Source organism: Laccaria bicolor, genomic scaffold (assembly GCF_000143565.1).
Source record: "Laccaria bicolor S238N-H82 LACBIscaffold_43 genomic scaffold, whole genome shotgun sequence".
Classification (NCBI taxonomy): Eukaryota; Fungi; Basidiomycota; class Agaricomycetes; order Agaricales; family Hydnangiaceae; genus Laccaria; species Laccaria bicolor.
The window spans coordinates 224,416-251,761 of NW_001889914.1; the positions used below are offsets into that span (position 1 = coordinate 224,416).

The 27,346-nt window shown below is 47.8% G+C and overlaps 8 protein-coding genes across 8 annotated transcripts; 2 read left to right on the plus strand and 6 right to left on the minus strand.

Annotated features, from left to right (window-relative positions):
• Positions 1-1,133: 1,133 nt before the first annotated feature.
• On the minus strand, positions 1,134-3,976 carry LACBIDRAFT_310039 (uncharacterized protein; the record flags this gene model as incomplete). The annotated part of the gene is made up of 5 exons (XM_001887240.1): positions 1,134-1,190; positions 1,260-3,106; positions 3,161-3,279; positions 3,334-3,648; positions 3,714-3,976. The coding sequence occupies 5 exons, from the start codon at positions 3,974-3,976 to the stop codon at positions 1,134-1,136; spliced, it is 2,601 nt and encodes an 866-aa protein (XP_001887275.1).
• A 370-nt stretch (positions 3,977-4,346) lies between these two features.
• On the plus strand, positions 4,347-4,748 carry LACBIDRAFT_332680 (uncharacterized protein; the record flags this gene model as incomplete). The annotated part of the gene is made up of 1 exon (XM_001887192.1): positions 4,347-4,748. One exon carries the CDS (start codon positions 4,347-4,349, stop codon positions 4,746-4,748), a length of 402 nt encoding a protein of 133 aa, XP_001887227.1.
• A 263-nt stretch (positions 4,749-5,011) lies between these two features.
• LACBIDRAFT_310040 (uncharacterized protein) lies at positions 5,012-6,457 on the minus strand (the record flags this gene model as incomplete). The annotated part of the gene is made up of 8 exons (XM_001887241.1): positions 5,012-5,098; positions 5,163-5,579; positions 5,643-5,702; positions 5,760-5,861; positions 5,926-6,008; positions 6,090-6,287; positions 6,345-6,399; positions 6,455-6,457. 8 exons carry the CDS (start codon positions 6,455-6,457, stop codon positions 5,012-5,014), a joined length of 1,005 nt encoding a protein of 334 aa, XP_001887276.1.
• A 7,278-nt stretch (positions 6,458-13,735) lies between these two features.
• On the minus strand, positions 13,736-14,626 carry LACBIDRAFT_332682 (uncharacterized protein; the record flags this gene model as incomplete). Its single annotated transcript, XM_001887242.1, has 3 exons — positions 13,736-14,215; positions 14,378-14,503; positions 14,618-14,626. 3 exons carry the CDS (start codon positions 14,624-14,626, stop codon positions 13,736-13,738), a joined length of 615 nt encoding a protein of 204 aa, XP_001887277.1.
• Positions 14,627-15,334: 708 nt separating this feature from the next.
• Positions 15,335-17,236, minus strand: LACBIDRAFT_332683 (uncharacterized protein; the record flags this gene model as incomplete). The annotated part of the gene is made up of 3 exons (XM_001887243.1): positions 15,335-16,297; positions 16,351-17,040; positions 17,141-17,236. 3 exons carry the CDS (start codon positions 17,234-17,236, stop codon positions 15,335-15,337), a joined length of 1,749 nt encoding a protein of 582 aa, XP_001887278.1.
• Positions 17,237-18,010: 774 nt separating this feature from the next.
• LACBIDRAFT_310042 (uncharacterized protein) lies at positions 18,011-18,314 on the minus strand (the record flags this gene model as incomplete). The annotated part of the gene is made up of 3 exons (XM_001887244.1): positions 18,011-18,185; positions 18,239-18,252; positions 18,312-18,314. 3 exons carry the CDS (start codon positions 18,312-18,314, stop codon positions 18,011-18,013), a joined length of 192 nt encoding a protein of 63 aa, XP_001887279.1.
• A 2,117-nt stretch (positions 18,315-20,431) lies between these two features.
• Positions 20,432-20,644, minus strand: LACBIDRAFT_310043 (uncharacterized protein; the record flags this gene model as incomplete). Its single annotated transcript, XM_001887245.1, has 1 exon — positions 20,432-20,644. The coding sequence occupies one exon, from the start codon at positions 20,642-20,644 to the stop codon at positions 20,432-20,434; it is 213 nt and encodes a 70-aa protein (XP_001887280.1).
• A 3,319-nt stretch (positions 20,645-23,963) lies between these two features.
• Positions 23,964-25,128, plus strand: LACBIDRAFT_310044 (uncharacterized protein; the record flags this gene model as incomplete). Its single annotated transcript, XM_001887193.1, has 2 exons — positions 23,964-24,062; positions 24,118-25,128. 2 exons carry the CDS (start codon positions 23,964-23,966, stop codon positions 25,126-25,128), a joined length of 1,110 nt encoding a protein of 369 aa, XP_001887228.1.
• Between the last annotated feature and the right edge of the window lie 2,218 nt (positions 25,129-27,346).

The following is a 27,346-nucleotide window of genomic DNA, read 5'->3' on the forward strand; positions in this document are numbered from 1 at the left end:
CAAGATCTTGACGGGTAGGTAGGTGGAGGTGATACAGTACGGAAACAGTGTTCTAAGATGGTTGATTCATCATCATCAATGGGCGTCGTGAGATTGGCGAGCTGGCCAAGTCGAGTCGGCGGCGGTGGTGATAAAAGTGGGAGATGCCTTGGGGGAGGGAAGAGAAGAAGGAGAGATGATGGCGGACGAAAAAGTAGAGACCAAGGTGGGGGCAGTGTACGGAAAAGTAGAGGTGACCGGAGGACTGACGCCTTTGGGGGGGAGAAGAAGGAGGATGAGGAGGGGTGATGGATGTAAATGTATCAGGGTGAGGTCAGGTGATGGCGGACGAAAAAAGTAGAGATTGGAGGAGGGAGGGACATTGGACGGAAACGTAGAGGTGACCGAGAGTCGGGGAAATTTACAAGTGACCGAGAGAGCCAGGGTGGGCTCCGTCGAGGATGGAAATAGAGGCGCCAGTAGAGGGGACGATTCATCCGAATGACTGTTGACTGTTGACTGTTGACAGACAGGGAGAACGAGGTATGTGTATGTGCACAAAACACAAACACCAACACCAACGAGAGAGAGGAGGAAGAGTCGAGAAAAAGTCGAGAGTGAGTGGAAAGAAAAGAAATGGCTAGGAATACACTGCATGCATTGCGTGGGTGTCTTTGAATTCTTGGTTGGTTTGGGGTGGTGTACGACGTGCGGACACAATACTAATACCTGCTATAGCTTTACTAGATGGATTGACAGATGGATTGCTTGGAAGGATGGTTGTTTGGAATAATAGGTGTTCCACCTTGATGTAGAAGGATGGAATTGAGGTTGGGTTTGATACTGGGGCTGCGAAATACACAAGAACGGAACCTTGAGCTTGAGTGGCCTTGACGACAGGGAGAGAGGGGGGAAAATGAAAGATTCAGGAGCGGTTGCTAGCTGCAAGATTGAAAGAGACGGACGTGAAAGTAGAACGGAATAACTTGACGTAAACCATGAAAAAGGAGCGTAGAAGGACCTTGAAAGGGTCTTGACCACTGATGAAGAGGCTGGATTATCGATAACAAAATCTTGGTTATTAGACCACGGGCAGAATCACTCCAACCGCTTATCAGTAACAAAGTCTTGGGTATTGACCACGGGGGCAGAAATCACTGCAACCGCGCCAAATACTCTTGCCAAAGCGTATCCACAAACGCCCTGTCAGTCTACATCATACCCCAATCAGCCCTCTTTTTTCTCTCTCACAAAAAAACGAAAGTGAGAAAAAAACGCACATGAATGAGCGTCAACACCTCCCTCACAAACTCATTCCTCTCCATCCCCACCGCGACTCCGAGTCTCGGCTGGGCATTCAAAGCAGCCACAATACTTCCCCGGACTAAATCATGTCCATTTCCATTTCCATCTTTCTCCTCCACACCAACATGCCCATGCCCATTCCCATTAACCTTGGCAGCCGACCCAGATCCATTCAAACTTGAAGCAACCTTACTCCCCTTCCCGGTACCACCCCCATTAGTCTTTCCAGACATAGTAGGCGTCATCATGTCCGACGAGGGTATCCTCCTCGGTGAGGGTGTATGCGCAGGAGTGTGCACCGATCTTGGAGGCGTATGAACACGCATTTGGGGCGTATGGATCGACTTGGGAAGCATATCCGCTGGCACTTGCGGCGTATATACAGACCTCGGAGACGGAGGTGTATGCACCGATATCTGAGGCGGCACATACACAGGCATCTGCGGCGTCGTATCTTCAAGAGAAGGCGACAAAGGCGGCGAGGGAGAAGCAGGCGGCGAAGTAACAGCCTGCGTAAGATACTTCGTCGTCGTCGTGGGTTTAACTTGCTGAGGCTGCTGCTGAGGTTGTTGCTGCTGGTGCCCTTGCTGCACCCCCTGCACCGGCTCCCGCGGCGCACAAAACCCAGGAACGTCCCAACTCCTCTCAATCTCCTCCCTCTCCCTCTTATCCCTCTCCCTCCTCGTCGTCTTTTTCTTCCTCCCCTTCCCCTTTTCTCGTGAGCTGCTCCCTTCTACAACACCACTATGCGAGCTCTGCCCATCCTTCCGCGATCCCAAACCCCTCTTCTGCTCCCTCAAAGCCCTCCTAAACGCATCCAAATCACTCAACACACTCGTTTCCTCAAAATCAAGCTCAACGATATCCTCCTCCTCCTCCTCCTCCTCCTCCTCCTCTCTCGGGTCATGTTGCTCTTCCTCTTCCTTGTGTTGTATTGACGGGTACGGCCACAGTTCCGAATCAGCTTCGAACGGCACCAGTTCCCTATTCGCCCTTGGCTTCACGCTCGCACCCGCCTGGTGGTGCGCGGACGCATTGGCATTCGCGCCCTGGTGCGTGGACGCACGAAGCACACTCGGCCCAGAAGACGACTCCAGCCCCCTAATAGTAGCAACCGACGAAGTCGCCTCAATCCCCAGCGGAGGGTCCGCCCTATGGGTATGACACCGCCCATTCAAGAACGCACGCGGCGTAACATCCCCATTCACCTTTCCATTTCTCACCCCACCATTCCCCAACACGCTTAGGAGCCCATTACCACGTCCACTAACAGGCGACCCCTCCTCCTCCTCATCATCCCCCTCCCTAGAACTAGGATGGCTGCTCGATGCAGCTGAGGGTGTACGTGAGGGCGGTAAGCCCAATAACGTGCTGATCACATCTTGGTTCAGAACTTGGGCTTGGGGTTGTGTTTGGGATTGGGTGGTAGAGGGTGTAGGTGAGAAGATCTTTCGTGACGCAGATACCCCTTGTTGTGGTGGTGGTTGATGAGGAGAAAGGGCGGATAGGTTAGCTGCAGACGCGAATATGCTGTCTAGCAAATTGATACCCGTACTTGACGTTGACGCGGGTGCTAGAGGAGGAGGGGCAGGACCGACGATTTCCGGCCCGCCCAAAGCGGCGAATAATGATTCTAGAGTCATGTTTGATGTGGATGTTGGGAATGTCATCGTGGAGGATGATGCGGTGGGATGAGGAGGAGCGGTAGGCACGAATTTTGCGAATAGTTTGTCGACTTCTGATACGGCTCCTCCTGCTGAGGAGTGTTCGCTGTCCGAGTAGGACGCTTGGGAGTCGGAGGCGGATGCGTCTGAGCTTGTGCCTGTCAAAAAAGTCGGTGAGAGGTTGTGGTTAGAGAAGAGGATGAAGAACGTACCGTATTGGGAAGAAGAAGACTTTGTTACTGCTCGTAGACGGTGTGGTGGAGGTGGCCTGACGGGTCCGTAGCGGAATTCTTCAGGGTACGGAATGTTCTTTTGGATGAACGAGTGTAATCTTCACTAAAAAGTCAGCAACCACAAAAACAAGGAGCAGCAGATGAAAACAAACCTTCTCATAACCTCAATCATCGACTCCGTAGCAAACATCCACAGCCCCACAATGCTGGATCGGCCTTTAATCTTGCTATCCAACTCTTCGATCCCCTCAATCTTGTACACATCCGCAAACTTGTCCGGTGGGACCGGCAACAACTCCAGCTTGGCTTGTATCCCCGCCATGCGCGTGGCCATATAGTCGGGATATGATCGTATGATTAGATAACTTCCATGAGCGGAGATATCGTCTTCGGGGTAGATGTGTTGGATGTAGTCTTCCATGCCCATGCGATTGAGGATGTAGAATCCGTATGGCGGGTAAACGTCCCTTTTTTCAGTTCATCAGCCATCGCCAGGAAAAACAGAAAGAAAAAAGACAAGTGGCACACACACCTCTCGAATAAAAACATGCTTCCCTCATACCCATGTTTTTCCCATTTCTTCCCATCGTGATGATAGACGCATACATGGCTGAACTGGTCAAAGATGGATATAATCGAGGGGTCACGCCTCCTTAGAACCTTGAGGTTGTGTCTATATCTTGAAGCGGGGGACATGCCCAGACTAGGCGGCGGCGAGGTCTCCATTTGACTCTGACACCCTTCCTTTCGTTGTTGTTGCTGGTCGTCTGGATGATGATGGCGGGGTGGACGCATGAGGTGGTACAATGCAGACTGTTTGTTATTTGGTGTTATGTACTAAGCTCGTCACATTTTCATCCACCACCCATGTCTTCGTGGATGAACGTGAATGCTGCTACGTCTCCTCTCTCGCTGGGTATAAAGATCCTCAGGCAGGTCATCAAAGAAAACCCATCAGAAAATGGCTGGACGAAAGCAGAACTCCTCAAACTAGCTCATAAAATCCCGCCACCACCCGACTTTAAACCATTCACCGTACGACCAACTCTACCACCCCTCGGTCACCCACCACCACACCCCGAACATCCAATTCGTTCTCTCGGGTACGTCCACCTCTTCTCTCAAAGTACCAAACTCACAACCACACAGCTTCGTCCGAGACGTAATGCGCGCCCTCGAAGACGCAAACGAAGTCCAAATCTTCCGCACCCAGCGCGAAATGGCCCACATCCCAAAGAAACAAAAAGGAAAACATCATCAACCAGAAGTATCAACAGGCCCCGTCCTAGTCGACGTATTCGCCTGGCGTCTCTCCACCTCACCAAACGCCCCTCCACGTCGTATCTACGAGGAAGGCAAGAAGACAAAAATAAAGATTAAACCTGTGGTGGGTAGGGAAGTCGGTGTCGGGCTTGATACCTCGCATTTGAGTAAACGGAGGCAGGCGGCGAGGGTGGGTAAGGTGTCTAGGGAGGTGTTGAAGATGAAGGTGAATTGGGAAAAGGAGAATGGGATGGCGTGGTTGCAGAGGGGGAAGGTGGCAAAGTTCAAGCCTCAGAGAGCGTAGTCATCGGAGGGGAAGCTGCCTATCTGCTCGGATCCGTACAAGAAATATACTTCTAATCCCTGGGTTTCCGAACTCTCGGACAAATCCTAGCCTCAACATTCAGCAACGCGCTCGCATCAAAAGGGCTTTTCAACGCAATTTTATCACCCCAAAAATACGCTACACAAAGCAGTGATACTAAGCTATAAGATATACAACCGAAAGATACATCTACATTTTTCAACTTGATTCACAAAAAAAGTCCAAGTAGCAGCAGCAACGCGTCAGACCACATGCGCAATCATCCCAAGAGGCGGTATCTGAACAAGGTCATGCTCAGATTCAGACGACGAATCTCCCTTCTCCTTCGCCTACACGAAAAAAAAAAAACCATCTTAGTCAAAAAGAAAAGACAAGAGGGAAAAAACGACGCACCGAATTCGCAGAAACAGGCAAATCAAAATCAACCCGTCTCTCCACATCCGTCCGTATCGAAATATCATTCAACCTAAACGTCAACCGATCCCTCGAAACATGTATCTGCGTCCTCCCCCCACTCCCCGTCGTCGGATTCCTAAACGACACATCCGTCTTATCATCCATTGACTCCTGACGCTCCTCAATCCTTCCACCAATAATCCTCAAACGGTTGTTTAGGATCATGAGCATGGTGTTGGCGTATACTTTCGATATGGTTACACCCGGAACGAGGAAGGCGTCTGTGAATGCAAAGTAGAGGACTAGATGCACCATGGCTATGACGGCTGTGACGACCCCCGTTTCGATGAGCAGACTCATGATTTTGATGATGATGGCGTGTGTGGCGGGGAGCCCTGTTCCTTTCTTTAGAATCTACAACCCACCCCAATATCATCAGTTCCTCATCCCCCTCAACACAAGGAGAAGAAGACGCACATAGTATGGCATGGAAAGAGCGATGATAATATCGCACATCGCACCCGTCCCGTTCCAAATCTACGAGAAGCACGGAGTTAGAAGAAGGGATCACACAAAAACTCAATCACCACATACCCCGACAGAAGTTAGCGTGTTGCTTCTTAACGCGCTAAAGCTCCCTGCTGAATAGAACTGCGCTCCAGCTATGAGCGCTGATACTCCCGAAGCCGCGGAGAGCTGTGCGTGATCCGAGATTGTTGAGTATGAGACAGGAGAGGGAAGGGGGGGGGGGGGAACGCACGATGATGATAAATACCGGCACAGTCCTCGTCTCCGAAATCATGTTTATCCGATACGCAAAGAATAGTTGACCAATGCACCCAGCTTCAAAAAACAAAAACATACGCACTCACTCAGCACAAGAAGAACAGCGAAAGAGGGAGAGGGGGAAGAAGAAAGACTCACTGATCCCCCCAGCAATCGGAATCGAGAACCAATTCGTATGCATCGAATCCATAGAATGTAAATCCCCAAAATTGACAACGAAAACTTGAAATGTGTCATGTGAAATAATGAGCGTTTGTACGGCCTCGCATAGGAAGATGCCGTATACGAGGAGCTTGGCGAGGAAGCGGTCGTTGGGGAAGGCGATGTAGTATGTGTCTTCGCCCCAATTGCAAGTCAGTGTTGTTGTTAAAGAGAGAAAGAGAGAGGACGTACAAGTTTGAAGGGCGAGAACACCGAGAAGACCCCAGCTCAGGAAGGCGGAGACTAGCTGAAGAAAAAGGTAGTTCGTTAGCATGAGGGAAGAGAGAGAGGTTTGGGCTTACCATAGAACCGCCTCTACAAATCCGAACGAATCCTTCAGCCCCAGAACTCGAAAACAAAAGAGAACAAGAGCGAACTCACAGCGTCGCAGCATCGTGAGGTACCGATAAATTAGTGGACATAGGGAGTCAACGGAGGTGGTCTTCGCATAGGGTGGGGTGGAAGAAAGGTGTGGTTAAGAGGGTAATCGGCGAAGGGGCCGGAATGATAAAGTAAAGTCGTGAAGAGGGTCATCGAGATCAAGCCAACATCTCCGTATGGGTAAGCGCGTAAAAACTCAGTCAGGTTCTGCTTGGGTAAAAACCTAAACGGTAAGACATTCAAACGTGCGTTCGTTCGTTCGTTCGTCGGCAACCTGTGTCTTTCTTTTCGCTTACCCCGAAGTGATGGATGGATAGGCTGAGGGATTTGTGTTGTTGTCTTGTTCCCCCATCCTCAGGATCCCCTACCGTGCCTCGCGTACCTCTAGGTGAGAAAAGGCGACAAGCAAAGAGACAGCTCGCTAACACACGTGCGTGGTATAAACGCCACGCACTCGATTTGCTTCCGCTTCTTGACATGCCGTTCAATTGCTCAGTTGACCTTGTCCTGCTGCAAGCTCTCTTAATAGTATCATATGCATACGTATGTTGTCTCCATCCTCTCCACTCGTCTCCACCATGACATTGTCAACCATCACGCGTTCACTCAATCCTCCCAGAGTCCAGACATTATCTTGATCGCATCGATCAACAGAAACAGAAAAACACCCATCAGCAAACCTTCACTCTCTCTTGACTAACGACAGTGTCAGACTTCAGTATTGTGCACACTGCACCGGTACCCCCGTAATTGTAGTTAGGTCCCAACACGTTTTTCGTTTACTTACCATATGTTGACACTACGGGCTTTGTGGCGTACCTTGATGCTAACATTACGTACACGTCAATCTATCGTCTATTTAAATTGGGCTCAAGCCTCGACGTCCCCCATTCTCAGGTCGATCCTTGCTGCTCCCTGAAATATATTATATATTCCAATGTATTCTGGAGTTCCTCAGACATTAGAATTTCGGCCTGCCTGTCCGCCGCTGCCAATTCTTTCTCTTTACTTCGAAAATCGAGGGTAGGTGTTATCTCCAGCCTGAGGGTGAACTAAAATATCCAGAAACAAAAACAAATGTCGCGGAGCAGATCTGGATGGATACCTGAAGGACTTCCGCGGACCAGTAATTCAAAGTTCAAAGGCACGACGCCCGACATGCCGCACTGGCACACTGGTACAGATCCAGCCTACGTACCCATTCGTCCATTCCCCCATCTAATCAAAGTCCTTGAGGTACATACATCAACCTCACAAATCATCGTCGCGGGAGATCAAAACTTGTTTTAGCGCCGGTCGAAAGTAGCAAACGTGCGATGCGAAGGAAATTGCGCTTTCATGTCAGCGGTATCACATATAACCCGAACGGTAAGCCAGGCTCAAGGGCACACACAACCAGAGTTGGATCGTCCAAAATCCCGTGGCCCAATTAATTACCCCGCCCGCCGATCTTCGCTCAATTGAATGCAGAGGTTTTAGCTGGTTTTAGTGAACCTCAAGGCAGGCAGCCCTGCCCTTCGGGGCCCTAGGTATTCGTAAACGTGCAACGGTACGTCGTACACTCTATACATTCAATTGCCACTCGCTATACCATACTCAAAGTAAATTAGCGTGTGTCCCTTCGGTTGGTTGTACATAATGTATTTTGCGAACGTTGTTCACCTTGGCCCAGTTCAAGTTGGCGCAGACGACCTTGGTAGACTCCCTCTTCTTGGCGGTAAATTCAAAGGTTCAAGTGCAGCGAGAGCGCATACAAGAGAGATACTTCCGCCTCCGGGACCTCTAAAATCCTCGAATGCAAAACACAAGTTGAACACAAGGTTGTATGCACCGAGAGCAATGAGCGCCATGTCAGAACGTCTTTCAAAGCAAATCGGCAGGCACACACACATTGTAGAAAACGCAATCACACGATCTATTATCCACATCCACGAAAACACGCCATCCTGGATCCACATGGCACTTCCGGGTCTTCATGCCCTTTCGCGGACCCGATTTCGTCGAACATAAAATTAGAGTGAGCTTGGGAATTGATTGAGACTGACATTGGGGATTGACGTGTGAATCGCGGCCGCCTTCGCTAATGTGTATGTACCTGGGAAGAGGAAGACAAAAGCGTAGAGGAAAAAGGTTGGGAAGAAGGCGGACACGCGGTTACGAGAGTGTGTCTTGAATTGAGAATGAGAAGAAGTATCGAACGTCGAACGTTGGACCTTGAGGTTATGTACCTGCTACGTCCCTTCGACATTTAAATAAATCCAATTGAGAGCTCACCGAAAAAGAGAAAAACTCTTCTCAGTTACCATTTCGCATAATGGAGATGTTCTTCCAATGATAAGTCGGGGTTGTCGATGGTATTTGAAAATCCCAACCCTTTCGATAAGATAAGAAATTCAAAGGGAAGATAATTATCGCCAAACGGGTATCCTCGGGCATGCAAGTCCCACTGTCTTGTAACGTCCAAATTCGTCAAAGGCACTAGGCCCCGGGGGAACCGGCGCGGTGATACGGGCACAACGGGAAATCTAAAGTCGTCATGCACTGGCCTGCCTTTACACCAATTTGTGTTCATCCCGGAGGAAAGACGGGGCGTCGTTCGTTCCGTCTCGCGTGGAGGGCACCAAGTATCTATTGATGAGTAGTCTTAGGCGCCGCGGGCCTTTGCAGTCCGAGGATCCGAGCTCAGTGCTCAGCTTCAGTTTTGGTTGAATGAAATCTGAGTAGTCCCATCGGTACTTGGAACGTAATATCATGCAAATGTTGTCCCGATCATGTTGGTCATTGACCAAGAGGGATTTCTTGCCAGCGATAAAGCCTCAGAAGTCGTCCATTTGAATTAGCAGTACCGAAGAATCAGCACGCAGTGGTGCCGTTGGAGGATATCTATCAGCGTGCAATGAAGTTGTAGAAGGAAGAACCTATTGTCAACCATCCTGTGTCATGATTAATATCTGGATGTAGCCTTTAGCGCCACGGCCCCTGAAATCCGAAGAATAGAGCTCTTGATCAACTTTGAAGAGTGCTCGGCCTCAGTTTTGCAACTGAGTGGTTCCACCTATACTTGAAACTTCATATTACGCAGATGTTGTCAAGGTTGTTACTTGAGAGATAGAACGGGTGTTGGACATCATTGATCAAGAGAGATTTCTGCCAACAATGAAGCCTCAGAGCTAAAGTCGTCCATTTAACTTCCGCGGCGTCGGTTGCGAGCAAAGCAGTATCAAGAGGCTGACGTCCGGAAGAGGCAGTGCCGTTAAAAAATATCTATCAGAATGCAGTAAAGTTAGAGACGGAAGGACCTACTGCTAACCATCCTACGAGATAAGCTTTAGTCCCATGGATTGCAAAGATCAAGTTGCAGCAAAACGACAAAGCTATGGGAGACAGGAGCACGCGAATCGATTAGGAAGGGTGGGGTAGTTAGAGGTACGGCCGAATGTACACCATGGCAACCACTACGCAGACGCCTGCGTTTGCTGAAATATCCCATGATGTGGTAGTTGGTACTTGGTCAAAATCGTAGAAAATCGTCATGACGCGTAGCGTGACTGGTTGACCACGCCAGCAACATCATATGATCAAAACACGCCAAAAATATACGCGTCGTTCACGCCAAGCAAAAGCCCAACACCGCCATGCGTGCCTGATCCTGATGCCAATTTAATATTACGTACACGTCGATCTATCTTCTATTCAGATTGGGCTCATGACCTCCCCCATTTCAGGTCAATTCTTGCTGCTCCCTGGAATATATATTCCGAGTCCAATATATTCTGGAGTTCCTCAGACAATGAAATTTCGAAATGACGGCCCGTCCACCACTGCCAATTTTTTTACTTCGAACTTCAAATCGAGGGTCGCAAAACTTCAAGGGGGTGCTGGGATTTAAAATAAGGACCGGATGTCGAAATTATTTTTAGTGGGACTTGGGCTGAACCAACCACCCAACGTAATCAGGCACACATCCATTTTAGGAAATATGATGTCATTCATGTGCCACCTTTTTTCCAGCAGGCTGCAAAAAAACCATTTTTTGAGCTCCCCGGAGCTTGAAATGAAGTTGGCCATAAAATTCACTATTGAAATTGAACTACTGAGCTGCCCACTTAAAGTAAATCACTGTATGGGCCTGCTGTTTTCGGGCAGCAAGCTCCAAGTTTGTTGTTGTAGGGAAAGGTACTTATTTCACAACATGTGATCTCAATTCCAAGTCCTACATTATCTTAGAGCTAGTTTTTGGCTTCTTTATATACAGATAGACCCAATATTCAAGCTCATGCATTCTGGCAGTTATCTGAGCACTGTCCAAGCACTGTCCAAGCACTGTCTTGTTGTTTTGTACTGAAATTTTGGTATGTCGAAAAAAAAATTAGTGGCCTGGTGGCCTGTGAAGCGTTCACTCTGAACTTCTCGCATAGCTGAAGCCAAGAGGGAAGGAGGAGGCAAGAATGGGTGGATCTGGGATCAACACCCATAAGTGAGCAATGAGCAGTTACAAGATACTCAGCTGGCCCAACATGATTATGCATACTGTAGGAAGTACAGATATACAAAGCACTACATGTAGTGCAAGAGGATGGCAATACTGCTGACAAGATGGTGGTTCAAGACAAAAGATCAATATATTATGTAAGATATCCAAATCTAGCTATATACCACTGTTTGACTATGGCCTCTGGGCATTCCCTTCCAATCCTATATCACATGGCCAAACCAACCAACCGGCCCCTGGTCCGGGATTTAAATCCCGGCACCCCCTTGCAAAACTTGAAAAACGGTGTGATCTCCAGGTTGAACTGAAATATCTGGGAACATCAAGAAATGTTGCAGAGCACATCTGAATATCTGAAGGACTTCCGCAGAGCAGCAACTTGAGTTCAAAGGCACGACATTGACATGCCGCACACTGGTACAGATTCAACCTACGTACCCATTCATCCATTCCCCCATCTAATCAAAGTACAAGTTTGGGGTACATATATCAACCTCGTAAATCATCATCGCAGGAGATCAAACTTATTTATCACCACTAGCGTGGGAGTCGAAAGTTGCAAATGTGCAAGATGAAGGAAATTGTGTTTTCAAAGCACACCAGTGGTATCACATATAACCCAAACAGTATGTAGCCAGTGAATGCAAGCTCAGGCTCAAGGGCACACACAACCAGAGTTGGCCCAATTAGTGTCTACTAATATTACCCTGCCCGTCGATCTTCAATATTCACTTGCAGCGGTTTTAGTGAACCTCAAGGCAGGCAGCCCTGCCCTTCAGGGCCCTAGGTATTCGTAAATGTGCAACATACGTCGTACACTCTATACATATGTCATACACTCTATACATACGTCGTACACTCTATACATTCAATTGCCAATTGCTATACTATACTCAAAGTAAATTAGTGTGTGTCCCTTCAATTAGTTGTACATAATGTATTTTGCGAACATTGCTCATTTCTGCCCAGCTACGCAGACGACTCTGTATTCTTGGCGGTAAATCAAGGACAATGTAACAGAGATACGTTGAAAGCAAAGACGACCACCTCAAGAGGTTAGATCCCCAAACGCAAACACGAGAGCAAGAAGACACATCAGAACTCTTTCAAAACAAATCGGCAGGCACCCAACATAGAAAAAGCAATCACACGATCTATCATCCACATCCACGGCATAAGAGAAAAGAACATGCCATCCTGGATCCACATGACACTTCTGGGTCTTCATGCCCTTTCGTGGACCCGATTTCATCGAACCAAAAAAATTAGAGTGAGCTTGGGAATTGATTGACATTGGGCTTGACATGTGAGCAGAGGCCGCCTTTACTAATGTTGAAAGACAAAAGCATGAAGGCATGCATGCGGTTACTGGTCGGAGTGCCTCCTGAACTAAGTAGGAACTTTGAGTCTATTCAGTGTTGAACGTTGGACCTGGATATTGAAGTTGGCTGGAGAAGATCAAATGTACCTGCTGCATCCCTTAAACTGAGAGTTCACCAAAAAAAAAAGCTTGATGTTCAGTTTACATTCCGCGTTGAAATGGAGAGGTTCTTTGTCGCTGCAATGATAGGTGCCCAACACCAGCTTGGACAGCGAATAATCGGAATTATCAATAATGTTATTTGAAAATCCCAACCTTTCGATAAGATAAGGAATTCAATCCACTGATAGAAAGGAAGAAATTTCTTGCCATATGGGTATCCTCAGGCATGCAAGTCCCACCGTTATGCAGCGTCCAAATTCGTCAAAGGCCCCCAGAGGGACCAGTACAGTGATACGGGCATAACGTAAAATTTAGAACTTGTCATGGATCAGTTGCACTGGCCTGCCTTTACACCATTTTGTTCATCTCAGAGGACAGGGCGTCGTAGCGTCCATCTTGCGTGGAGGGACCAAGTATCTATTGATGATGGATATTTGGGATGCTGCGGCCTTTGAGGTCCGAGGATCCGTAGGGTAGAGGTCTTGATCAACTTCGTCAGCGCTCGGCTTCAGTTTGCATGTTGTGGTCCCAAGTATACTTGAAACTCAATATTATGCAGATGTTGTCGAGGTTGTGGCTTGAAAATTTGGCCATCATTGACCAAGAGAGGTTTCACCAACAACGAAGCCTCAGAACTGGTCCATTTAACATCCGGAAGACTGAAGAATCAGCACAGAGCGGTGTTGTCGAAGGATATCAATCAGCTGCAGTGAAGTTGTAGAAGGAAGGGCCTACACCGCCAAACCAGGGCCAGGTCACAGAAATCTGGATTAAATTATGTAACCACACCCAGGTTCAATATCATGTCGACCTGTTGACAGCTGGGTGCCATGTGAACTTCGCACTAAACACAGCATGGCAACAGGGACACCTGTCTTGGGGGTGGAGGAGACATGTTGAGAATGGGTGGTGATCCAGGCAATGCTGGTATATCAGGCTGGGTATGAGCTGCAGGGGTTTACATCTCATTTCCATAGATTTATTCATCCTCAATTCAAGAGCATAAACGAAAGAATAAATTGTATTTTAACAAGGGGGAACACATGAGTTATTTACAACTACTTTATCTACTACTCAAGGGCAGGCCATTTGTTGAGGGAAGAGGCCATTCATTGAGAAAGGAGGCCGTTCATCAAGGGAGGGGGAGACCATTTGTCAAGGGAGGGAGGAGGCCATGCATCAAGGGAGGGAGGGAGTCGTTTGTCGAGGGAGGGAGGAGGCCGTGCATTAAGGGAGGGAGGAAACTGTCCACAGGGAGGGAGGGGACCATCTGTTGAGGGAGGGAGACCATCCGTCAAGAGGGAGCAGACCATTGGGAAGAGGCATTTGTTGAGAGACGTTTGTCGAGGGAGGAGGCCATGCGTTGAGAGAGGGAGGCAGCTGTTCATCAAGGGAGGGAGGAGGCCCTGCGTCAAGGAAGGGAGGAGGCCATTTGTCGAGAGGGAGGAGACCTTCCATCGAGAGGGAGAAAACCCAGTTCATTGAGGGAGAAAACTGTCCGTCTGTCAAGAGGGAGGAGACCATCTGTGTGTTGAGGGAGGAGACCGTCTGTGTGTTGAGGGAGCGAGGAAACCGTCTGTAGAGAAGGAAACCGTCCATCGAGGGAGGGAGACAATCCATCGAGGGGCCATTGTGATGGGTGGGAGGAAGTGGCAAGGGGACTCTGACTTCAAGCTCGATGTGGTGGGAAGGAAGAACAATGACTTTCTGTGTTGGGAACTTCAAAAATTCAACATGCTCACATGATGTCAGAGTTTCAACGGACTTGAAAGAAATTGCAGCTCATTGTTCACAAGCCTATTGCTCGGCATTTAACACATAATTATAGGAAATCAAACAAATAGAAATTGCATATTGAAAGATCAGTACACTGTCTCTAACATAGGCCTTGCCTTTGAGTGAAATTGGTGGATATTCTAATTTTGTGGTAAGGTGGTCATTATGTTTACAGCAGAGCTGGCACCCATGTCTGAACCAGCTGATGGCCAGCTGGACCTGGGCACAGCATGTAGATCAGATAGCTGACAGCTGACAGATTTGATGTGCATCAGGAAATTCGGCAACCTGCCATCAACCTGTTGGCCATTTAGCGGTGTATTGCTAACCAACCTGTGTCATGATGAATATCTGGATGTAGCCTTAGGCACCACGGGCCTTAGAATCCCAACAGAGCTCTTGATCAACTTTGAAGAGTGCTCGGCCTTAGTTTTGCAACTGAGTGGTTCCACCTATACTTGGAACTTCATATTACGCAGATGTTGCCAAGGTTGTTACTTGAAAAATAGAACCATCCTGGTCATCGACCAACAGAAAATTTTGCCAACAACAAAGCCTCAGAAGTCTTCCAAGCTGTGCGAAGGAATCAGCATGGATATCTATCAGCGTGCAGTGCAAGTTGTAGACAGAAGGACCTACTGCTGACCACTGGCGAGATAAGCTTTAGTCCCATGGGTTGAAAAGATAAAGTTGAAGCAAAATGACCTCGACTAGTATAGGTCACCACATGTCTGTGGGAGACAAGAGCACGTCAATTGCCCTGGGAGGTAAAGTAGTCAGAGGTACGGCCCGAATGTACACCAAGGCAACCACTATGCGGGTGCCTACGTTTGCTGAGATGTGATAGGGTGTGCGGTACTTTGTGGAAAAAGTCAAAATCGTCAATGACACGTAGACCATAACAGCAACATCACATGATCAAAACGCGCCAAAAGTACGCGTCGTTGAACACCATAAATTCGAGAAAGGATATACAAAACTACCTACCAAAGGGACAAATCAATATATTACAGAATAAATTCATTCAACTTGCATCGTCCATTCAACCCCTCAAATCTCAGGCTCATCACCAAAAGGATCCCAAACCTCTCCAGGCTTCAACACAGGCTTCACCCACTTCCCATCATCATCCACATCCACATCCCCATCATCATCATCCAAAAGCTCATCAACCTCAGCCCCCTTCACCTCAGGACTCTCATCGCGAGCACACAACCACTTATCCCTCTTCGCCTTCTCCATCCTCTTCTGCACGCGTTCAATCCGCATCCTCGCCACTTTGGCTTTAGGCGGTGCGGGCGTATACTTGTACTTCGTGTTGGGGTAGTGGTCGGATAGCGGGAAGGAGGAGGGGGAGTATAGGGAGAAGGCGGAGGAGGACGGGGATGAGGAGCGGAAGGGGGATGAGAAGGTGGAGGAGGGGATGCCTGGGGAAGAAGAGAGGGATAGGCCGGGAGTGGACATTAGGCTGATGTTGGAGTTTTCTTTATCGTCCTCTTCGGTGGAATCCTCCTCCGTGGCAGGGGGAGGACCCATGAACCAGGCCAAGTATTGCTCAAAGGCGTCTTCGGGGTCGTTCCATTTATGAGGGTTAAGCGTCGCATCAGTGTCTTCCTCGCCGTCACTGTCGTCTTCCTCTTCTTCAGTCTCGCTGGATACTTCGTCATCGTAATTTGACGTGAGGAAGGGGTGGTTGTCGTCAAATGGGCGGCTTGACTCATACTCTGAATCTGAATCCCCATCTGCTTCTAAAGCGGCGAGGGTTCTTCGTGACTCTCTCGACAATTTCGAGGAGACGCGTCGGGGGAGAGATTTGACCGGAGCTCTCTTCGGCTTCGTCGTAGCTTGCTTTGACTTTAGCAGTGGAGCAAAGTTAGGCGGAGGGAGAGGGACTGGCGAAAGGTGAACTCGTCCTCGGGCGGTGAAAACGAAAGGCAAGTTTGAGATTCCTTTCCTCCGAGGAATAGTGGTCGTATTGATGATTATGTGGACTTGCGTAGTCCGGGAGTGATGCTAGACACCAAGGTCAGAAACAACGAAAGAAGCAGGGTTAGATTATAACGAACGTATACGATTCCCCTCTCAGTGTCCACTCCCTCCGGCCAGGCATGGGCGACCGTAAAAACCTCTTCATCCTCCCACTTCCACTCGCCTCCTTCATCTTCCTCAAGCTCAACTTCCGCTTCCTCATTTTCATCCACCTCTTCCTCATCCTCGTCATCCTCAAACGCATCGCGTCCATACATCGACCGCCACCGACAAGGATCCTGTACACTCGAAAGTTTCGCCCACGTCTTCCCCACCTTGATTTGCCCAGGTTTATGCCGCGCACTGTAAAGAGCCACTTTCTTCTTGATCTCAAACAAGTGTTCGTCCTCCAGCCCACCGCCACGCGAGCGTACCCCAAATAAAAACGCAATCAAGCAGCGAAGGTGGGTGAACGTATAGCTCTGAGGGACTTGCACGACGCGATACACGCCACCCTGCTTGGGGCCCACGCCACGTCGTACGAACTGGAAGCGCAAAGCGAGGTGTTTGCTGAATGAGGTCTCCGCTGGCAGGGTGTGGATGAGCCGTTGGGTGCGTTTCCTTCCGAAAGGGTTTGAAGGCGAGTCGGAGGCACGGAGAGGGTACGGTGTGTAGGGTGCTCTGCTGGGCGTTGAGTATGACGCTGACGCCACTGGTGTCTGGGGGAAAGAGACATGACGGCGCTTTGAGCGTTGCTCGACTGGGGAGGAGTCGGCACCGCGGGGTCGCTTTAGCATAAGTCACAATGGGAGTCCAACGTCTTCAACGTCGCTGCTCGTCGTGCAACTTGTGCAAGGTAGTTGAGAGGAAGTGAATTTCAAATTTAACCATCAACAATGGTAACGCGATCACGTGGGCGCGTCGAACGTGACGCGTGACGGAACTTGCTGCGCCTCGGGATTTCAGCAAGATTTCAGAGAACATTGCAAAATCCAGAGAAGTAGGAAGGAACTGAAATAGGAACACTTCATTCGGTTTTATGTACCCGCGATCCAATTCACGTCGAGGGATATCACTTCATGTTGCACGTCTATTTTTGGCGCACGCGTTTTAACTTTTGACGTGTCTTGTCAAATATAAATGGGCCTCCACATACTAATGGTATCAAAGGGATTGTACACGAGACGCCGCAAAGGCGCAAAACTTTCTTTCTTTGAAGGAGCCTTATGTATAAAAGCAAGCGCGTAGTATCTGAGTCAAAGTGATCATAAACGTGGAGATCAAAGACGCTTTTTCTAAAAAGTAGTAGGTATGATCAAGCCAGATAAAAAAAACTAACAACCAGTGCTACGCAACTAAAGTTTCAAATTAGCACAATTACAATGGTTGGCTCGATGAATACGCACACAGCTGGCCCAAAATAGTGAAACGTGGGTGGACACTAGGTGGTTTGGAGCCTGAGAAAGATCTCGTCAGAATGAATCACGGTAGCACCATAAAATTGTCAAACACTTGCGTGAGCTGCAGATAAAATCAACGGGCCATGCGTCTGATGAAAACAAAAATGTTGAGCTCTAGAGATTGCGCAAAGCGGGGGCGTACTCACTTGACTAGAAGCGTCCGCATGTAGGGCGCCCAATCGAAAAGCAAAAACAACCAATCACCGCTTCGCCAGCATGACAATGTCGGTGGTGCCTCGCCCGGTGAGACGATGCCCGAGACCGTTAAAAGGCCCCCAATGATCATCCAGGTGTGCAATCACGCATCTGCCTGCCCACACTCCCGTGAAGGAGCAGCTTTCCACACCCGGATACACCAGTACCCAGGATGCTTTAAGGCATATGTGGCGCAGCGATTGGTTGTTCTGCAATTGAAAAGGATGCCGACCAATGGTGGTGTGTTGGGGCCGTATTCAAGAATTGGAAAAGGGTGGCTGACAAAAAGAAGAGTGAAGATCGCGAAGGGCGATGTCAAAAAAAAACGCACGAGTGTGATCGTTGCTGGCAGAAAAGAAAGCATAAGAACTTCAATGCCAGATGTTAAAATAACAAGATCTCACCATAAAAAATGCGCTCCAACTGTACTAGACATCATGCTCAGAACAAAACGGTATCGCTTCGATTCACCAATGTAACTGGGAGTAAATAGTTGATAAGATGATGAGCGAGAGACAAAAAATTGGCAACGTACCGAGTTGTGAACACACTGTACTTCAGCGAGTCCAAACCCGCTGCGAGACAAGCCAAAGCCGCTTATGCATTCATTCTGACTGAATTATTTTCAAGTCCACACAAACAATTACTTTTGCCACTTCGTTCCTTGTGATCCATGTACCGCTCATTTGGAAAAGTTTCTTTGTCTGATTTCAAGTAGAAAATAATCACCCAAGGCATAAAACTTTCGTTCAGAGGTTTATAATTATTGTCCTAGTAGCGACGACACAGCACACATAATTGGCTTTATGGATCACCACGTGGGCCCACACCCATCAACATCCCCGATAGACGCCCGTCTCCAGAAGCGCCACATTTTCGGTAATTCGTGCAGCAGATTTTCGTGATCTAATAATTTCAACCACTACATTCCATACCCAACAAACACAGGAATGCAAGTGGGCCATATGGACAGCTTCTGAGCGGCGCTGGAACCTGTACCGGCAACACGTTCCGGAGAGTAAAAGTCATTAGACGCTAAGCGCGCAACAGCTTTTTTCACCGCCTTGCATTATCACTCGTCGTGAGTCCCGATTACTCCTTACTCCCAACCACCATCTCCTACCATGGCTTACCCTTACCTACAGCAGCAAGACTGGCAAAGAGAGGGGATGAGTGACACTATCCGAGCGGCATGGAAGGTTTTCAGCAAAGAAATCTACAAGACCCGAGATGATAACGACCCGGAGAGTCTGACCCCTCGAGCGCAAAAGGAGTGGCTGAAGGTACTCACTGCACCCTTGGCTGTAGTCCTATGCCTTATTTTCTGGAAGAATGCACTTTATTCATTTCCATAGGGAGTGCAATTGGCCACTGTGGATTAATCCACAAACCTTTTGTCTGATGCAAAACCATATATAAGAATGAGTCTTTCTATTGATTTCAGTTTATTATATCAATGAAATGTAGATTGTGCTTCTCTATGTCCAAATATGTGTCAACAATTCACAGTTTTAATTCTGAGGAGATATTTATGTCCTACAGCTTTGTTTCTCCCAGAAAGAACCTCTCAAATTTGAGAATATACATATTTGATAATGTTCTGACACTCCTAGATAGTTTCCCTCTGTCAATTGTAGCCAGAATAGCTGGATGCGACATATCCATTTCGGATGACCTTGGGCCTTTTGATGCCTTTGGTACACAATTGTCAACAATGCACAGTTTTCATTCTGAGGAGATATTTACGCTCTACGGCTGTGTTCCTCCTAGAAACAACCTCTGAAACCTCACCAAATATATACTTGATAATGTTCAGATCACTTCAGATAGTTTCCCTCTGTCCAATCTGACCGAAATAGTTGGATGTGATGAACCATTTTTGGATGATGTTGGGCCTTAGACGCCATTGGTACACAAATGTAAACAAATTCAATTCAACTCGAAAAAAGTCCTATGCCACATGATGTACAGACGTACAGGGAAAAGAAAATAGTATAAAGGATATAGTAAAGCATCTAGCAATGTACATCAAACAAAACAAACAAAAGGAGGTCAACAATATGTCGTGGTCGTTGTCGTGGCGGTCCCCATCATGTTCGTCATGGTGGTCCTCTGTGGCGGTCGTCTTCGCATCGTGGTCCCCTTTGTCATGGTCTATCATGGTGATACATGCTGGTTGTGGTCCGTCTCGCTGTCATCTGTTGTGGTTGTGGTACCGTCATCGTGTCATGTTGTTCCGTCATCCTCGCCATTGTCTATCATCGTTGTTGTGGTCACGTTAGTGGTGTGTTGTCGTCCGTGGCAATGGCCCTCGCATTGTAGTGGTACGTCATTGTCCCTGGTCGTGGCCCTGCTCGTCTGTTGTCTGCTTTGTGCTTGTCCATCGTAGTCGTGATCGTCCATTGAGTCCTTCGTGCTCGTCTGTCGTGGCTGTTGTCATCAATAGAGGACGACAACATCTGTCATCATCGTTTGTTAGAGCAAGCAGTGGGGAGGAGAGGGCCATACACTTACTTACCTGGGCTCAGCTCCTGCACTGCGAAGCGTACATTTTGCTGTAGTCGTGTTCAATGATGACGAACGTTGTTCGTCGTCTGGTTGCCACGTCCCTGTCGGCGACGTGGCAGCTGGGTTGTCTGTGACTTTGGGAATGGAGGGGAGCGGTTATGTGCTCAGCGCCATTTGGTGGGGGTTGATGCATGGGTTGCGGTTGGTGCTGCTGCTGGATTGGAGGCATGACTGTTGGATGGATGGGTTAGTACTGGAGAGTGAGTGATGGGATGGTGTCGTTGTGGACAGTTTGATTGTGGTGGTGGTGGGCGGTTGCCATTATTGTGGATGGTGATGATGGTGGAGCATCATCGTAGGCGGGTCTTGGCAGCATGGGCATCATCGTCCTGAAGTTGACGTGACATGTTAGTCATGAGTGAACGTGTATGATTAATGATGAACGCGATGAGCACAGTCAAAGCGTGCTCGTGTGTTTCATGCGAGCGTATCTGGTAATTGATGGTGGGCGGTCGCCAGTCGTTTGTGTGGTGATGATCATGGGCGCTCATCACAATCCGTAGGTGGTGGGCACTGGTGGCCATTGTGGTGGTAGTGGTGGGCGGTCACTGTCCATGGTGGATGGTGGTGAATCGTCGTTGGTGGACGGTGGAAAATCGTCATTGCCGTCCCTCTTTGTGGGTCTTGGTATCGCCGTCGACATGGCACGCCTGGATAGACCGTTGGTGTGCCACGTCAGGGGTTTAGTGGTGGTGTCGTCGGCATGGATAATCTGATTAGGTACGACGGGGTGCTCCTAAAGGATAAGCAAACACACCAGGAATCATAGATGTCGCATCATTCCATCTCCTCAATTTTCGATTTCGTCCCCTCTTATCTTTTCAACGGATAGGAGGAAACCTGCAGTGCGCCTTGAAGGGTTGTATTCGCTGGCTGAGGGAGGTGAGAACGACTTTGTGGTCGTAATAGTGGGTGTTTGGGCATTGTTGGCCAGAGGACGGGGGTTGAACGTTGAACGTTGAACGTTAAAAGGTTGAACGTTGATGGATCGAACTGGAAGGGTGACTGGGCAATGTTGTGTGATCCGGCGTCGTATGAGACAGATTGCAGGAGGACTCTGTGCAGCGGGTGGCAAATCAGGCGATGAGAGCGCGGCAACTGATACTAATAGAGAGTATGAGCTACAGTATTGAGAATGGGACCAACAGCGGACCAAATGTGTGTAGGGCGTGAAGACGAGAGGATGTTGTTGACTGAGACGGACATATGTGGCATCCTCAACCACGTATCAACAGCGCTCGGAAAACGCCGAGCGCTGATCGCGAGCTGCGCAAGTCCCTCCTGCGTTCGTTATTGAGAAGAAAAAAATATAGGAAAATGTATTTAGAGGTTCTGAGGACTATGATTAACATTCAAGATAGGTAGCAGTATGTATTCATTGGGCAGGGAGTAAAAGTCGTAAGAATTCCAATCTCACACTTGAGATTCCGGCACTTTCAATTGCTTTATTGTGACCCTCTGCACCTATCCCATCCACCTGTATCTCCACAATCTTCTGATTTCTGTAAAACTTTGGGACCACATTCAGTCTTTCATTCTGAAAATATCTATGGAGTTTTATGGCCATTGGATGGTTTAAGTGGACACAGTATAGTTAAAGTCTGAAGAAACACACTCTATTCAATGGCTTTCACAACAAAACCTTCATTATCAAAGTGAATACAGTACTCAGAAATTTTATATGAACACCCACCTTTAGCTAAGAAGAGGTAAATCAGATTCCCTCAAAATTAGGCAAGCAGAGCAAGATTTCCCAACACAATTCTATGTTTTGAAACCCTCCTAAAAATTACAAAGTTGGAACAAGACTTTTAGGTGTGTTCTTTCACTCATAATTTGACACTGCCTGTCCTAGTACTCTTTTACTTATGCACTGAATTCTGGTAGGCTATATCTGGCATGTATTAACCTCCAGGTTGCTGGAATGATATGTTTTTGACATTCAAAGACAAAGATACTCCTTCCTCTGGAATTTTTAGCCAACTACTGATAAGAGAGCAAGCCCAATGTTGTAAATTAAACATAATGATATGTATTACCAATGTCAGTGTAGTGTTCCCTTCCTCTCCTGGCTCAATTTCAGTTGTTTTTCCGATGTTTTTTTGAACTTTGCATCTATTTGTCTACAGCTTCAAACGTGTCATCCAAGTTCACCATGTCGCATCCATCCACTTGCGAGGGTGCCGTAAATATAAAACATGATAGATTGGATTCTGTTCTACTTTAAGAGTACTAAAATGTGTATTTTTCATTAGATACAAATGTAAAGGATGAATAACCATGTCTATTGAAGATCTGGCACGAGGAGGGCAGCTATTTGTACTTGCTTGGCAACACCTTTGGGAACGTCATCCAGCTGGAACCTGAGCCATCCAGCCGAAAAGCTGCTGATTTGAAATACAAAATACATACGATATGATGGAAACCAGTTGCAACCGAAGAAATATGAAGTTAGTTCTGTCAATAACTTGAATGACATCCTTCAAAGGACACTTTCATGAATCTCCTCTCAGGAGCTACTTTTGTTGACATTTGTTTGTTACTTAGAAGGATCAAAGAACAAAAAGGTCATCCAGAACATGACTTGTGCATCCATCATCTCCACACCTCTGATTGAGACGGAAATTTTTTGAAAAAATCGGAAATATATTTCTACATTACTTGGTAGCTTTGAGTAGCTGTAACACAAGTTTTGATGGAGAAAACTGAGAATCATTACAATTGGAATATTCTGGTGAAATGCAGCTTTTCTAGAAGAATTATGACATGGAAAAACATATGTGGATGCTCTTTTGGCAAGAAAAACATACACAGAATACAAGAAAATATGCCAGTCAACAATGCTGATCCAGGATGTACCATTTCTAAGAATTTTGAATCATAAAACATATCTGAGCTATATTTAGATCTATCCAACATTCTGGATCCCTAGAAAAAACATATTTGGATGCTCTTTAGGCAAAAACAAAACATCCACAGAATACAGAAAAACATGCCAGTCATCAATGCTGATCCAGGATGTGACATTTTTGAATCATCAAACATATCTGAGCTATATTTAGATTTGTAATAAATTACAAACATTCTGGATTTCATATCTGGATGCTCTTTAGGTAGACAAAACATACAGAAAACATATCAGTGATCCAGAATATCCCATTTCTGAGAATTTGAAATCATGAAACACATGAGAGCTATATTTAGATTTGTAATAAATCACAAACATATCAGGCTAAAAATAGATGCTGTAGAACAGTATTATAAGCAGAAAACATATTCTGGGGGTATATTTTATTATACGTGCAATGGTTTTTATTTTTGAAAGGCTTTTTTTCAAATATTCTGATGTTCCACAGCCCATGGCATTTTGGCCAAGTGGCCAATTGCACACCCTATGGAAATGAATAAGGTGGAACCTTCCAGGTCAATTTGGTCTAAAACTACAGCCTGGGCTGCTCACTGAGAATGAATGGGATCCTGGGGCGTGGATGATGACGGAGAAGGACAAAGCTCAGGTGTTCGCCCTCCTTGGTTGGAATCCAGATGAGCTGGCCCACGCTGCGCACAAGACTCCAGCTTTTTCAGTGGTTGGTGTATTTAGCTTTCGTCTATATGAGCTTGAATGAAGCTAACACATTTCAGAACCTGCGGGCCAACGACGTCAGGCGCAGCGGAGAATTTTCAGTAAGGCAAGCCTGGCCAATTGTGCAACCTCAACCCAAGTATGCTCAGCCCCCACACTTCCGATATATGCTTTTCCTGCCGGCGGATGTACAACGTAATTTCGAAAGGACAGCAAATGTCGATAATGAGGAAGAGGAGTACGAGACGAGTTATACAGACATGGATGGCGACAAAGAGGAGGAAGGCAATGCCAACGAGGAGGAGGAGGAGGAGGAGGAGGAGGAGGAGGAGGAGGAGGAAGATGAGGAGGAGGAGGAGAGCGATGACGCGGATGAAGTGAGCAGTGGCGATGTCGATGAAGAGAAGGGCGACCAGAATGACAAGCCAATCATCAGGATTCTCAGCGGTCCCGACGTTTTCCCCATCATACTCATTGAGCCGTTTTTGGAGAAAGGGGCTTTCGATTTTTTGAAATCAATATCCCCCAAACTCGCCAAATTCGCCAGAAAGTCAGCGGATTGGCGGCTGACGGATTGTCATCGCGAGGCAGCACATGTTATGCATAAGCTTACCAAACATTGGCTTACGGAGCTCCAGAACAAAAGACGTGACAGAGAGCTCATCCTTTCCGTCAAAGGCTACTGTGAAAAGAGCCATGACGAATGGAGGGAGGAGGTAGGGAAGAAGTTGGAAAAGTTGCGACAGAAGCACCAACACAAGTTACAAAGGAGAGGTGATACCACACCCACCCCGAGGCGGCACAGATCCGGGGCCAAACGGGATGGGGAAGGGCCCGAGGACAGTCAACAGCAGCAGTGGGAAAGTACGAATACTTTGCATTCTCCTTCGCTGTCTGGAACAAAACAGGAGAGAAAAGGCCGCATCCCTGGGAACATCTATGAAAGATTGGAGACGGTCGTTCGAGAGCGGATCGAGCATGACAAGTGTGTGTCACATGGCGACGATCTGCCCACTCCCAAAATGTCACCCTTGATGCCCAAAGGACATCATTCAAGCTCACGCAGCTAGACCTGAGAGCTTACGTCTGCCACTCCAGACCCTGTGTGACACCAGTACTTCAACACCTTCCATCTCCCCGCCCGTGCGCGTGCCCGTGGTACATGGTTGAAGAAGAAGCCAACTCATCTAGGAAAAGGGAGGGATCCATGCCTTAGGGGTATGGCTACGAGGAAATTGGTCTTCCTCAGAACTGTAATACCGCTGTGAGATCATAGGGGTAGAGGTGCGTGACTGAGGAAGTGAAGATCCAAGAAATGTTGATTAACTACTAATGAAAAAGGTTTTATGCCTTTGAGTCCCCTGTAACACTTGATTCTGATGGAGGATTTGAATCCCTAGTATGATACTAACAAAACGGTCACTTAGTTCTCACAGAAAAAATTAAGAAGAATTGAGGTCCTACCAAAAGTAGACGGTTCACGAGGAGATGCAGTGGTATGTACAGCCAAAAGATGAACAACTTGAGCAGAATTATCTTCATCTTCATCCCCATTCCCGGGTGCATGACGAGAACATTGCGATCCTGCTTCGAAGTACAGCCGTGACGCGTGACGTGGCGGCTGTGCTCCTCCCCCCATATTAATGGAAGAGCTGCATTTGAGTTGAGCATCGTGGAGACGTCGTCGATGAGGAGCATACCAGAATGGCAGGATCGGAATTCTTTGACTCCATTCGTGATGTCTGTCTGTCTTCAAATCCGCACCATGCAAGTATACGTTGGTAGACTTTGAAATCTTCCTCGTCCAAAGAGAGGGGACACCGAAGCCTGCGTCTCGAACACATTCTGCTGTAACGCAAGACCTTGGAGGGGAGCCTATGTGTCAGTATATGGGACATGGGATTGGAAGAGGGGAAGGTGAGGAGGGAGAAGAGATGGTGTGGTGAAGAGATGGTGTGGTGAAGAGATGGTGTGGTGAAGAGATGGTGTGGTGAAGAGGAGGAAGTTGTGACAGGGGAGGAGGTTGAGCTGTGAAGGTGAGCCTGGGTATGGGTGGTTTTGGGTAAGTTTGGCAGGTGCTTCTTCTCTTCATGCGCTTGGCTAGCCCCCATTGACTGGGGACGTCAACAAGAAGCCATTGCATTCCAAGAAGATGGCTGCTCCGCGGGGATCGAATATTGAGTCATGGAAGGCAAGAGCGGACTTGTTGTCTGATGTCCAGGACGTAGGCGACTGAAGACGTAGTTTTCGACGCCCACAAAGAAATCGGCTGGATCGTGGACTCATCCTCGAGTCTGAGGAAGAGATGCGCAGGAACGAAGCGATGTTTGTGACGCCAAATAGATTTAACGAGTTCGGGGCTGTAGCCGTTGGGTGGACGGATGGCAAGTCGAGATGGAGAGAGAACATTGAAAACTTCGTCGTCATAGATACCATTTCCTGATCCAGCGCAGAACACTTCTTCCAAAACCACTGCTGCAAACCATCGCACTCTCCTCTAGGTATCATAACCCTCAACATTCCACCCCTCACCATGCTCGTCGCGAACGCCAGCTTCGTCTTCAAGGATGCCGGTAGCATACAAAAGAGGAGGAGGTAGAGAACATTGGGCATCAAAAGATAGGTTGTGCTGTGAGTTACCTTGTGGAGAGACAGGGTGAGAGGGGAAGGGGAGAAATGAGTGGGTTCCCTACCTGTGATAGGTAAACGGGCGGGCTGCGAAATCAGGTGTATCGGAGAAGCAGTGCATGTGGATCTGCGGTGGGGACGAGAATAAGACGATGGTGACAAAAGAGGGAACAAAACGAACCCTAAAATCCTGCAACGCCTCCTCCTTCAATATCCACTCAATATCGTCCTGTATGTATCACGAACGGCCTACGTTGCCTGGCTAGCCTATCTAGGCTAGCCAAGTTCTGCCCCAGGCTGTAGCGGTGAAACACAACAGAGGGGAGAGGCGCCAGTGCCAAGGGGCCTTGCATGAGGGTGCTGAAGAGGCTCTATTGTTGTCGTCTGTAATTATCATAAGGTAAGTGAGTGGAAGGGCTTTCGTTTGCAAGCCTCAAGTTGTGCTTAACGTTGTGATAGCGTCGGATGAGGACTCGTACAAGGCAGAACTTCCTGTGAAAGCCAGCTGTGGGTAGACTTGTCAGCTACCACCATTCTAAGCATGAAAATGGTGTTACCTACTTGAAAAGCCGCCACAATAAATGTGAACTGATGAATTAAGGGCACATTGACCTCACCCCAATAACTTGCAAACGGCCACGAGCCTCTGTTCGCCAGTGA